The sequence below is a fragment of the Hyla sarda genome, chromosome 7 (assembly GCF_029499605.1).
Source record: "Hyla sarda isolate aHylSar1 chromosome 7, aHylSar1.hap1, whole genome shotgun sequence".
Lineage (NCBI taxonomy): Eukaryota > Metazoa > Chordata > Amphibia > Anura > Hylidae > Hyla > Hyla sarda.
Window position 1 is genome coordinate 46,457,223 of NC_079195.1, and position 13,725 is coordinate 46,470,947.

Below are 13,725 nucleotides of genomic sequence, written 5' to 3' on the forward strand. Positions count from 1 at the left end.
CCTAGCTCAGGGAGAAGGGGAGTGGGAGATGTGTGTGAGTACACAGCGCATGAGCGGCAACTTGCACATCGCAGCTGTGTGTCTGCTCGTAGCAGCGGAATGCTGCTCCGAGCAGGCACATCTATGGCACCCTGTAGGGGTCCTTCGGTGGTGGATCTGTAGCGTAAAATATGCAGTGGATCTGCTCGTCTGAATGTACCCTTAGGCTAGGTTCACACTGCAGAATTTCTGGGAAGAATTTCTACCGGAGATCGAGCAGGCGGCGCTAGAACTGAGCAGACTGCATTGCTGCCCCCATAGACTGCAATGCATTTCTGGGTGGATCTTTTGGGAGATCTGCTCAGAAATGCATTACCATCTATGGGGACGGCAATGTAGTCCGCGCGGTCCTAGTGCTGCCAGCTCGATCTCCGGCAGAAATTCTGCCCAGAAATTCCACATTGTGAACCTAGCCTTAGGGTCTATCCATACGGCAGAATTTCCACTTGCGGAATCCGGCTTCAAATTAAAGCCCATAGACTTCTATGGGGTTCCGAACTCCCATTCACACTTTTGAATTTCCGCTTGCGGAATTCCGCAAGCGGAAATTCAGAAGTGTGAATGGGAGTGCGAAATCCCATAGAAGTCCATGGGCTTTAATTTGAGGCAGAATTCCGCAAGTGGAAATTCTGCCGTATGGAAAGACCCTTAGTAACATACGACTTTCAACTTGTAACCATAAATGAAGCAGATTCGGATTCTTTGCGACTGTTGTGTCGCAGCTGCTGGTCACAACCACATTCGCAATCATTTCTTGCAATGTGACGGAGCCTAAAGGCGACACAGGTATAGGATGAACTGTGTGGAAATAAGATCCTGATTGATAGTGACTGCAGAAGAGGTGTCCTGCCCAGACCAGGGCGGTCCAGGCTTCATTACTACAAACTGTTTCAGCTACTTGGTGCTTGATTGGAAATAGTCTGCAGGCTGTGCAGAGGGTCATTACTTTAGTGCAGCCCCTCTGCTTGGAGCTCATTAAGCCTGAGGAGTCTCCTTCTCCTAAACCAACAGCACTTAGAAGGAATTAGCATGAACGCCTTTGGGCACCATTCAGCCCCTTCTCAGCCAGGATACCCCTATGCCCAGGAATTAGTGGATATGGCAGTCTACTGCGGAGACAACTTTAACCTGTATCAGCAGAACCTGCACCAGCCTCAGAAGCCACATTCAGGGTATGGTATCACAGACTATCCAGGGCCCAATACCAACCCATATTGGTGGTTTGGTGGCTCCACCATTAACCCTTCTTCTTCTTACCTCAATGGAAATGGCTCCAAGTATTTGCCAACTGGTTACGCCAACAGTCAAGCCCAGGTTGTGTCTCATTCCTCCGGTTATGGAGCAGCAGAGTTGCCCTGGTTGACTTATCCAAACCAAGAGAACTTGATCCAAGGGGTGAGACCCCCTTATTCCTACTCTGCCTTAATAGCCATGGCTCTTCAGACCACTCCTGAGAAGAAGCTGACCCTCAGCCAGATCTATAACTATGTGGCAGAGAATTTCCCCTTCTATAGGAAGTGTAAGGCTGGCTGGCAAAACTCCATCAGACACAACTTGTCCCTAAATGAGTGCTTCAAGAAGGTGGCCAGGGATGACACCGACCCAGGTGAGTTGGAGTTTGTTACCGCATCATGGAGTTAAATTGGGGTATAGCAGTGGTCTCCAAATGTGAGGACCTCCAGCTGTTGCAAAACTACAACTCCTGTTGTCTGGCAGGGCATGCCCTGCCAGACAACAGGAGCTGTAGTTTTGCAACAGCTGGAGGTCCTCACATTTGGAGACCACTGTGGTATAAAAATTGATGTGCATAACATGTATGTGATGTAGCAGAGCTGATTTAGTTCATCATAATTTAGTTATCCAAGGTCACCCACATTACCGCAGAAAATGGTCGGGTCATGTACTCTGTAGGTAACAATCTTAGTAGAGCAGAGTTTGTCCAGGATTACTAAAACACAAGTGCTTTCTTCCAGAAACCATGACACCTCTGTCCATGGGTTTTTGAGTATCACAGCGCAGTACCATAAAAGGGAATGGAGCAGAACTTGCAATACCACACACAAACTGATAACAGGTGTGGCGCTTTTTATTTTATTTTTTCACTGTTTTTTTCTAATCCTATGCAACTCTTTAAAGCTGTGTTCCACATTAGTATTTTTGCTGTCTTCCCCCCCCCCCCTCCCTTTTACATAACTTGTCCCTAAATTGACTTTGGGCTATGCAGTGAGATACTTAATGTGCTGTGGATTTCATTGGTCTTATTTATATTGATCTGCAGCATAACTGTGAACATGCCTTTTTATATCATTTTTTTTTAATTTAATTTTTTTATGACTATGACTGCAACATGATTTTTCCGGTGTTGCTAATACTTGTAAAACCACAACACATGTGTTTTGTGTTATTACTGTAGTTCACAAAGGCAAATGAGGCCACATAGCCTAAAGGTAATAACAAAATTTAGAAAAACATAGCTGCTTTTCTTAGGACAGTGCCACAACTATGCTCAGGTTGTGTGGTATTAGTCAGAGGCCGAGCTGTAATACCACACACAACCTGAACTTAAAAATGGCAGTGTTTCCAAAAGGATCAACAGGCTTCAAATCCTCGATGACCCCTTAAAGGGGTACTCCGGTGGGAAAACCAATTTTTTATTTTTATTGTGCGTTATATCTTAATCCTTCCAGTACTTATCAGCTGCTGTATGCTACAGAGGAAGTGGGTGTGTGTGTGAGGTATAGTGCTATATATTTTATCATTAAGAACCCCTTTAGGGTAAGATCACGTAACGTATCCATAGCATATTTAACGATGTGGATCCGCCAATGACATGACCCTATCGTGTGCTTCCTGCTGTGCCTGCCTGTTCATAGCGGCAATCCGCTGCTATGAGCAGACACGCATGGACCTGTGAGTCACTGCGTGCTTGTGCGTCCTAGTCACAGATCCAAGTGTCTGCTCGTAACTGCGTATTGCCGCTATGAGCAGGAGGCACACCATGGGTCGGATCATTGGCGGTTCCACATCGTAAAATGCGCTACAGATTCTTTATGTGACCCAACTTTTGAAAGATTCTTTGTTGCCCTTAGCAACCAATTAGAACTCCTAAAGCTTACATTTTTACTATTCACTGGTAAAATGAAAGCGGAGCGCTGATGCGTTGCTATGGGACTATTGTAGCGTTTTTCAAACAAATGTTCAGTGTATAGAGTTGATAATATGTACAGTGTCTTGATGCTGGAACCTGGCAGAAAGTGTCCAATTTCCCTGCAGTGCACCCATTTTGGAGAAGTTTAAAGGGGTACTCCGGCGCTTAGACATCATCTTATCCCCTATCCAAAGGATATGGGATAAGTTGCCTGATCGCGGGGGTCCTGCCGCTGGGGACTCCCATGATCTTGCATGCCGCACCACGTTCTAATCAATCCCTGGAGCGTGTTCAATCCGGGTCTGCTTACTGTCGATCACGGGGACAGAGCGTTGTGACATCACGGCTCTGCCCCCGCGGTGGGACCCCCCAAAATCGGGCATCTTATCCCCTATCCTTTGGAGTGCTGGAGTACCCCTTTAAGAGTAATCCAGGGTAACTGAAATTATAGGGATAAGTGTCTGATCGCAGGGGGTCTGGCCATGTGGGAAGTTGTAGTTTTGCACCATCTAGATGTCCAGTTGGGGACCACTGTTCTAAACTATACTTGCATTTCTCAACTCCCTTCATTCTTCTGTCTCCATAGGGAAAGGGAACTATTGGATCCTTGATCCAAACTGCGAGAAGATGTTCGAGAACGGTAACTTCAGACGGAAGAGGAAAAAGAAGTGCGACAACAACCCGAGCCGTGGGTCTGAACTCTCCGAAAAGTTAGATGACAAAAGTAACGTGAAGTCCCCAAGGTCTGACAGCCTTGTGGGAACTCCAGAGAGCAAAATGAAATCGTCTCCACGGTCTTCTCCAGCTTTAGACACCAGCCCTTGTTTGGCCGGCTTCACATCCGCCATGAACGCAGTGAAGAGTAATGGGGCACCCATTCAGCTCAATGGGGACTTCTTAACCTCCAAGCACTATTTCACTGGACTCTCTTCTTACCCCATCAACCACAATTCATCCCAACCTGGAGAACCTGTTGCTCAGGCCAACATCAGGCATAGGTGTTACCCAACCAAGCAGAACAGCCTGTACTCTTCCCTGGTCAACCCTCTACATGCCAGCCACATGCTCTATAACCAGGAAGCGGAGGTGTGATGGGGACAGTTTCATTTATGTGATATTTAGCGTTGTTGTTGTGTTTTTTTACCTGCTGTGACTTGGTTTTTACCCTTTTTACTGTGTTGAATTATTGGACTCGATCCATGGGGCATGCACTGGTCAAATGCAATGTACCTCAAATTCTCTTGGCATGGAGAACAGTCTTGAAGGAACTAAGGTGACTATTAGAGATGAGCGAAGTTACAGTGATTCGATTCGTCACGAATAGAGATGAGCGAACTTACAGCAAATTCGATTCGTCACAAACTTCTCGGCTCGGCAGTTGATGACTTATCCTGCATAAGTGAATTCAGCTTTCAGGTGCTCCGGTGGGCTGGAGACTCTCTCTCCTAGGACTGTATCAACCTTTTTTTTTCCCAGCCCACCAGAGCAAGTAAAAGCTTAAAGGGAACCAATCATCAGATTTTACCCTATATAATGCTTGGCAAAGCGTTATATAGGGTAAAATTGTTGTCCTCACCATCCCCGTGGGACGCTCCTACCCCCAGGGATGGTGAAGATATGAAGTTAGAAACTAGCCGCCGTCGTAAGTAGTCACCTGGGCGGGGAGCTCTTCTCATCTACTCCCGTTCTTCGGCCGGGGGCGACGCCCCCTCCGCTTGATTGATGGGCCGCGTCATCACTCTGTTCCGCTCACTGAACAGACGGAGCGATGACGCGGCCCATCAATCAAGCGGAGGGGGCGTCGCTCCCGGCCGAAGAACGGGAGTAGATGAGAAGAGCTCCCCGCCCAGGTGACTACTTACGACGGCGGCGGTGACTAGTTTCTAACTTCATATCTTCACCATCCCTGGGGGCAGGAGCGTCCCCCGGGAATGGAGAAAATAAAGATTTTTACCCTATATAACGCTTTGCCAAGCGTTTATATAGGGTAAAATCTGATGATTGGTTCCCTTTTAACTAATTTATGCAGGCTAAAGTCAGCAACTGCCGAGCCGATAAGTTTGTGACGAATCGAATTACTGTAACTTTGCTCATCTCTAGTGACTATGCAATGATATGTGAACCAGGGAACTGAAATGACTAGTTGCATCTAGTCATAAATTCCACTCCGATTCTTTGGGTGGTTGGACCCCTGAAGACACATGATGGTTCGCATGGCCCAAATGGCATGTTCCTCAATGTTTAACTTGGTTCCTATTATATTTTTGAAGGTGTTATGACAAATGGTGTAATCTGGCACTATGCAAGCTCAGAGTTAAGCCTGTAACATGGCACCCACAGAGGTCGGTCTGGGTTTTTAGATTATCTCTTATATGCTGCTTACAGTTTCTGGTATGATCCCTTGGACACCATATTGTGAAGCTATTCTGCCTAGAAACGTATCGTTAAGGACCGTGGACCTTCCAGATGTTGTAAAACTACAACTCCCAGCATACCCAGACAGCCAACGGCTGTCTGGGCATGCTGGGAGTTGTAGTTTTGCAGTAGCTGGAGGTCCTTCGTATGGAGACCTAGGTAATAGGGGATGTATCGCAGTATTATGGCATGGTATGGAGATGCCATAATGGTTGGTCAATTTTGGCAAGAATGGAAACGGGGGCGCCCAGACTATGGATGGGGAAACCACTTTATCCATAAAGATCTGTATGCAAGAGCAAAGTATAAAAAGAATCTTGCCGCTTTAGTATGAAGGAGGTTCACAGTAAGCAGAATATATTTTGTAATGTCCATTTTCAAGCAATGTTCCCCAAACTATGGCTCTCAATCTGTTGCAAAAACTGTTGCAAAATCTGAGGGAAAAAGTGGACCAGTTGCCAATAGCAACCAATCGGATTGCTTTATTTCCCAGAGGCCTTTTGAAGAAGCAATCTGGTTGCTATGGGCAACTTTTTTTTTTCTGCACAGGTTTTGATTCCTCCCCCCCCCCCCCCCCCACCTTTAATGTAGAGATGAGCGAACTTACAGTAAATTCGATTCGTCACGAACTTCTCGGCTCGACAGTTGATGATTCATCAACTGCCGAAGTTCGTGACGAATCGAATTTACTGTAAGTTTGCTCATCTCTAGTTTTTAGTCTAGCATTAGATTGCGTTTTTTGTCTATGAAATAAGAATTTTTATTTTTGCACTACTTTATTTTTTATTCACATTTTGTATGATAAATGGTTTTTGTTCTATAATGGACTGGTTCATTGTCTTTTATTGAAATTCGACTTGTGCAACACAAGCTGAAACTTGCTTAGGATGGGTTCACACCACGTTTTTCAAGTAAGTTTCCCGTATACTTTTTCATTATTGAAACCGTTTACACAGACAAATAATTGAAAACCGGTTGCGTACGGTGTGCTTGCAATGCGGTCTTCTCCCGTAATTGACCACGGTTTTGTCTCCGGTTTAAAAAACTTAACTTTTTTTAAAATATCTTTTAACATGGACGTCAATGGGAAACTCGCATGTATACGGTTTTTACTTTACACAAGTGCATTTGCATCCTAAAGTCCCCACCAAAGAGACCTCCCATTAACCCCTTAAGGACCGAGGGCGTATGGATACGCCCTGAGCATTTCCGGCCCCCGCCGCTAGCCAGAGGGGAGCCGGGGCCGGATGCCTGCTGAACGATTTCAGCAGTCATCCCAGCATATGGCCCGGGGGGGGTCATTATGCCCCCCCCCATGTCGGCGATTGCCGCAGATTGCTGGACAATTCAGTCCAGCGATCTGCGGCGGATTCCGGGTCAATCGAGTCTCCAGTGACCCGATGACCCGGAATTACTGGCTGATCGGGGCCGTCAGGGACGGCCCCGAACAGCCAGAGCCAGCAGGGGCGAGGTGGCACTGGTGCCACCTCACGATCGCCCTGATTCGTCGGCCGATCAGGGCGCCTGCTGCGGGTGTCACTCCCGCAACCCGCTCCGCCCCTCTTCCGGAGGACGTGAGCGGGTGCGGGACGTGCACCCCGGGTGCTGGGGACCCCGATCCCCGGCGTTCCTGTTGGGATCGGGGCCCCAGGAGCGACAGCGGCGGCGAGGGACTGACCTGTGCGGCGGCATCGTGGAGCAGCAGCAGGAGGTGAGTGACAGCCTCTTGCTGTTGCTTAGCAACAGCTCCCAGCATGCGAAAAGGGCATGCTGGGAGCTGTAGTTATGCAATAGCAGGAGGCAGACCACCACAACTCCCAGCATGCCCTTATGGGCATGCTGGGACTTGTAGTTTTGCAACAGCTGGAGGCACATTCTTTCTATGGAAAAGTGTACCTTCAGCTGTTTAACTACAACTCCCAGCTTGCACAAACAGCTAAAGTGCATGCTGGGAGTTGTAGTGGTGCATCTGGTGGTTGCAGAACTACAACTCTCAGCATGCCCGTTGGCTGTCGGTGACTGCTGAGAGTTGTAGTTTTGCAACAGCTGAAGGCACACTGAGTTAAGTAGCAAACCAGTGTGTCTCCAGCTGTTGCATAACTACAATCCCCAGCATCCCCAGCCAATGTAGTATGCCTCCGGCTGTTGCATAACTACAAGACCCAGCATGCCCTTCCGCTGTCCGTATATGCTGGGGGTTGTAGCTTTTGCAACAGCTGAAGGCACACTGGTTGCAAAACACTGAGTTTGTTACCAAACTCGATGTTTCACAACCTGTCTCCGGCTGTTGCAAAACTACAACTCCCAGCATGCACTTATAGACCGTACATGCTGGGAGTTGTAGTTTTGCAACAGCTGGATGTTTCTCCCCCCATGTGAGTGTACCCCCCCCATGTGAGTATTACAGTAAGTATCGGGCTGCAAGTTTGAGCTGCGGCAAATTTTCTGCCGCTGCTCAAACTGCCAGCGAGAAACTACTGTGAACCCCCCCCCCCCCCCGCCCATGCGACTGTACCCTAAAAACACTACACTAACAAAAAATAAAATAAAAAGTAAAAAACACTACATATACACATGCCCCGCCTCCCCTCCCCAATAAAAATGAAAAACGTCTGGTACGCCACTGTTTCCAGAACGGAGCCTCCAGCTGTTGCAAAACTACTCCCAGTATTGCCAGATAGCCACTGACTGTCTAGGCATGCTGGGAGTTTTACAACAGCTGGAGGTCCCCTGTTTGGGAATCACTGGCGTAGAATACCCCTATGTCCCTAATTTAGGCCTCAAATGCGCAGGGCGCTCTCACTTTGGAGCCCTGTCGTATTTCAAGGCAACAGTTTAGGGCCACATATGGGGTATCGCCGTACTCGGGAGAAATTGGGCTTCAAATTTTGGGGGGTGTTTTCTGCTATTACCCTTATTAAAAATGTAAAAATTTGGGGAAACCAAGCATTTTAGGTAAAAAAAAAATTAAAAAAATTTTTTCACATATGCAAAAGTCGTGAAACACCTGTAGGGTATTAAGGTTCACATTACCCCTTGTTACGTTCCCCGAGGGGGTCTAGTTTCCAAAATGGTATGCCATGCGTTTTTTTTTTTTTTTTTTTTTTTTGGCTGTTCTGGCACCATAGGGGCTTCCTAAATGCGGCATGCCCCCAGAGCAAAATTTCCTTCAAAAAGCCAAATGTGACTCCTTCTCTTCTGAGACCTGTAGTGCGCCAGCAGAGCACTTCTCACCCCCATATGGGGTGTTTTCTGAATCGGGAGAAATTGGGTTTCAAATTTTGGGGGGTATTTTCTGCTATTACCCTTTTTTAAAAATGTAAAATTTTTGGGAAACCAAGCATTTTAGGTACATTTTTTATTTTTTTTTACATATGCAAAAGTCGTGAAACACCTGTGGGGTATTAAGGTTCACTTTACCCCTTGTTACGTTCCCTGAGGGGTCTAGTTTCCAAAATGGTATGCCATGTGTGTTTTTTTTTGCTGTCCTCGACATAGGGGCTTCCTTAAGGTGACATGCCCCCCAAAAACCATTTGTCGCTCCTTCCCTTCTGAGCCCTCTACTGCACCCGCCGCACACTTAACATAGACATATGAGGTATGTGCTTACTCAAGAAAAATTGGGTTTCAAATACAAGTAAAAATTTTCTCCTTTTTACCTCTTGCAAAAATTCAAAAATTGGGTCTACAAGAACATGCGAGTGTAAAAAATGAAGATTTTGAATTTTCTCCTTCACTTTGCTGCTATTCCTGTAAAACACCTAAAGGGTTAATACACTTACTGAATGTCATTTTGAATACTTTGGGGGGTGTAGTTTTTATAATGGGGTCTTTTATGGGGTATTTCTAATATGAAGACCCTTCAAATCTGAACTGGTCCATGAAAAATAGCGAGTTTGAAAAATTGGAAAATTGCTGCTGAACTTTGAAGCCCTCTGGTGTCTTCCAAAAGTAAAAACTCATAAATTTTATGATGCAAACATAAAGTAGACATATTGTATATGTGAACTCAAAAAAAAAAAATATTTGGAATATCCATTTTCCTTACAAGCAGAGAGCTTCAAAGTTAGAAAAATGCAAAATTTTCATTTTTTTTTCATCAAATTTGGGGATTTTTCACCAAGAAAGGATGCAAGTTACCATAAAATTTTACCACTAAGTTAAAGTAGAATATGTCACGAAAAAACTATCTCGGAACCAGAATGATAACTAAAAGCATTCCAGAGTCATTAATGTTTAAAGTGACAGTGGTCAGAATTGCATAAAACGCTCCGGTCCTTAAGGTGAAAAAGGGCTCGGTCCTTAAGGGGTTAAAAATGGACAACATTTTCAAAAATTAATGTTATATAAAAAAAAAATGAATGGACGGAACTGTATGCACTTTTAAAAACAGTGTACTGTTTAAAACGCTTTTTTTTTTTTTTTTTTTTTTTTTTTTTTTTACAAAATGCGCACTGTGACTTAAGACTGCCATCAGGTTGGCAAAAGATGTGCCACATGTATTGAGAGGTGCAAACCTCTTAGAGGTGGTGTTCGGAAATAGGAAAAGGTAATTTTTAGAGATGAGCGAAGTTACAGTAATTCGATTAGTCACAAACTTGTCGGCTCGGCAGTTCCCACCAGAGCACCTGAAAGCTGAGTTAATTTATGCAGGCTAAAGTCAGCAACCGCCGAGCCGAGAAGTTCATGCCGAATTCATCACAGTATCACTGTATCTTCGCTCATCTCGTGTGTGTTTTTTTTTTTATTGTTTTTTTTTTAGATTTTACATCCTAAAGGGCTACAGCGTGATGGCACTACTATATCTAGACCATCTCATGCCCACAGGTGACTCCAACAAATGGTTGTGTTACGGTTAATTCTCCACCGATCATAATCCATTGCCTCCGATACTTTACGCCAGAGCTGGATGATGTCATTTTGTGCATGTGGAAGTTCCCCAGCCTCCATGTGCAGGCGTAGCGCTGTTCTTTTGTTTCCCCCTACTCCTGAAAAGAAAACTATAATAATTCTTTGTGTTTCCCTGTAAGATGTCACTTAGTGTGCATGGAAGAAAAAAACGGGTTTAATGGAGCGTCTCAATAAATCCGGATCCCTGCAGGGGAGCGCTGTAATTGCTGCCGTCCTGAATGCTGAGGTTTACAACTGGTTATTGTTAGGGGTAGTTACAGTGCCATGGACTGGAGAGGGCACGGCAGGCTGGCACATTCTTCACTGAATTGTTTTCGTTTAGGGACCAGTGTTATGCCAGCACCAGCCCCTTTTTATGAAACTCCACCATGTAACTTGTCTATCAGTCACACGTGCAAATATCTAGTTTACTCGATGCGAATAAAGTTCTGATCTGAACTTATTCTACAGTGTAGAATAATGGGCAAAAGGACACATGGCCTAGTTGCCAAATATCCTCCTTCCTTCGCTATATCTTGCTGTACTATAACGAGCTCTGTAATCTAGGTGCCATATAGGATAGTGTTCAACCCATACAGAAATGCATGGGAACTGAGATCCTGCACTATTTCCACAGCAGAAACCATTGGGGGGGGGGGGGAGGAGAAGAGTCCGCGGAAACAATAGACCGGTCTAGTCTTTCTGTGGACTCTGCACGGAAATGCATTTGTTTCTATTAGACGCTGTAGTCCCAAGCGGTCCTTGTGCCGGCATGTTCTGTCTGGGCAATGTCTGCACAGAAAAAACATTGCCCATGTTACATGGTCTGTTCATACAGGTTTTCTGCAGTGCATTTGTTGCAGAAAATCTACAGGGCTTTATCCTACCATTGTCTTGAATGGGGATTCCGCTGTCCCATTCACACGGCAGAATATCCGGCGCAGAAATTCTGCTTTCCAGATTCTACAAAGACATTAAAACCATTTGTGTTTTTTTTTTTTTTTTTTTTTTTTTTTCTTCTCTCTTTTCAATTTGGCAAAATTCCTCTGCGGAATCCTATTGAAGTAAATAGGGCTTTAAATTTCGGCAGAATTTTTCGAAACTGCACAAATTTAGCAGTAAGCTTTGAGTGGAATCACAAGAAATCCTTCCGTGTGCGCATAGTCTAACGCAGTGGTTCCCAACCACCCAACTATTTATTCCAGTCACAACTCTTCACTGCTGAACCTGCAAAAAGAAAAAAAAAAACCCTATTGGGCTTTGCACTTTTCCAGCATCATCCTCCCTTTTCCCCCCCTCAAGTGACACAAACACAATGGGAAAGATTTATTAAAACTTGTGTAGAGGAAAAGTGGTGCAGTTTAGAGATGAGCGAATCGAAGCAGACATACCTGAATTTGTTGCGAATTTCAGGATTTATTTGATACAAACATCTCCGATTCTATCGCGCGAATCGCTTAATTAAGCTCCATTTTACAGCGTTCCAGGCTTCAGGACACCTAAAATGGCGGATCCACATGTCATTAAATGGGGCTGGGAAGGCGGGAAGGGAGCTAAGTGGGATGACCCTGAATCAAATGCAGGATGCAGCCTATCAGCATTCAGTCACCCCTGTGATGTCACAGCCCTATATAATCGGCAGCCATTTTGCGGCTGCTCATTTCATGCCATTCACTGCAGAGAGAGAGGATGGCTGCGTGTCTGTGTGTGTGTTAGGCTGGGTTCACACCACGTTTTGTCAAATACGGTTCCCGTATACGGCTGGGAGGAGGGGGAGGAGGGGGCGGGGCTTAATCACGGCGCCCGCACTCAGACGTATTCGGGAACCGTATTTAATGCATGTCTATGAGCCAACCGGAGAGAACCGCAGCCTCCAGTCGGCTTCGTTTTCGGCCGTATGTGGTTTCCCGACCGCAGGCAAAAACGTGGATGACCGCGTTTTTGCCTATGGTCGGGAAACCGCATACGGACGAAGACGACCGGAGGCTGCGGTTCACTCCGGTCGGCTCATAGAAATACATTAAATACAGTTCCCGAATACGGCTGAGTGCGGGTGCCGCGATTAAGCCCCGCCCCCTCCTCCCAGCCGTATACGGGAACCGTATTTAACAAAACGTGGTGTAAACCCAGCCTTACACAGATACACTGAATTGTTCCACTTCCAACTGCTAGTTCCATCAACGTTGTGGACAGAGAGCAGTGCAGTGCTTTGCTTGCCATGGAGAAGGATTTTTACGCTAGCCTTAAACCTCCCAGTCACTTTATTCAGCATTTTATCAGAGAGGGGCAGATAGATTTTCGTTGCCATCGTGTGACTCCGCCTCCTCATTCTCCACAGTGTCCTCAGCCTCCACTGCCTAGACAAGTCTCAGTGGCCCTTCAGCATACCATGTGGACAGGGCACGGCGGTGTCATGCTGTTCTTCACATGGTTTGCCTTGGCGAAAAGTGTTGGAAAAAATGGCTGGTCAATGGAAACGTTGCACCTACATCTCATGGTCACATGAGCCCTGTGGGGCTTGTTAGATTTGGCCCTTTTTACCCACACGCCGGGATTTGGGACTCTAAAACTTTTAAGTTTAAAGTTCAATTTCAAAATCATTAATTTAAATTTAAAAATCTTAAATTTAAATAAATCAGACATTTCAATGGTCTCCTCATGCTTCAGCCAACTCCAGGCTGTGTCATTCAGGCAATATATGGTTTACTGACACTGCTGCTGGGTCTGGGAATAAAAATGTTGTTATGGTAGGTAGTAGAGATGAGCGAACTTACAGTAAATTTGATTCGTCACGAACTTCTCAGCTCGGCGGTTGCTGGCTTTTCCTGCATAAATTAGTTCAGCTTTCAGGTGCTCCCGTGGGCTGGAAAAGGTGGATACAGTCCTAGGAGACTCTTTCCTAGGACTGTATCCACCTTTTCCAGCCCACCTGAGCACCGGAAAGCTGAACTAATTTATGCAGGAAAAGTCGGCAACCGCCGAGCTGAGAAGTTCGTGACGAATCAAATTTACTGTTCGTGCTACCTACTGTCATCTCAAGTAGGTAGCACCAGCTATCCAAAATGTTCGGTTTAAATTTCTGAATTCATCTTTTAATCTTAGGGATTGTGAAGGCCTAGTGTTTACTTATGCAGCTGCCAACTCCTGCCTGTGCCATTAAGCCACTATATGGTCTCCTCATGCTTCAGCCATCACCTCCAAGCTGTGTCATTCAGCCACTATATGGTCTCCTC

The 13,725-nt window shown here is 45.7% G+C and overlaps 1 protein-coding gene across 1 annotated transcript; it reads left to right on the forward strand.

Annotated features, from left to right (window-relative positions):
- The first annotated feature begins 674 nt into the window (after positions 1 to 674).
- On the forward strand, positions 675 to 4,562 carry FOXI2 (forkhead box I2). The gene is made up of 2 exons (XM_056528890.1): positions 675 to 1,645; positions 3,774 to 4,562. The coding sequence occupies exons 1-2, from the start codon at positions 1,069 to 1,071 to the stop codon at positions 4,277 to 4,279; spliced, it is 1,083 nt and encodes a 360-aa protein (XP_056384865.1). The 5' UTR covers positions 675 to 1,068; the 3' UTR covers positions 4,280 to 4,562.
- Positions 4,563 to 13,725: the final 9,163 nt, after the last annotated feature.

What these genes read in the sequence shown, in the direction of transcription:
- FOXI2 (XM_056528890.1), top strand. Translation starts at nt 1,069, where the DNA reads ATGAACGCCTTTGGGCACCATTCAGCCCCTTCTCAGCCAGGATACCCC. An exon ending in CAGGGATGACACCGACCCAG is followed by an intron (nt 1,646 to 3,773) that starts GTGAGTTGGAGT and finishes CTGTCTCCATAG; the next exon opens with GGAAAGGGAACTATTGGATC.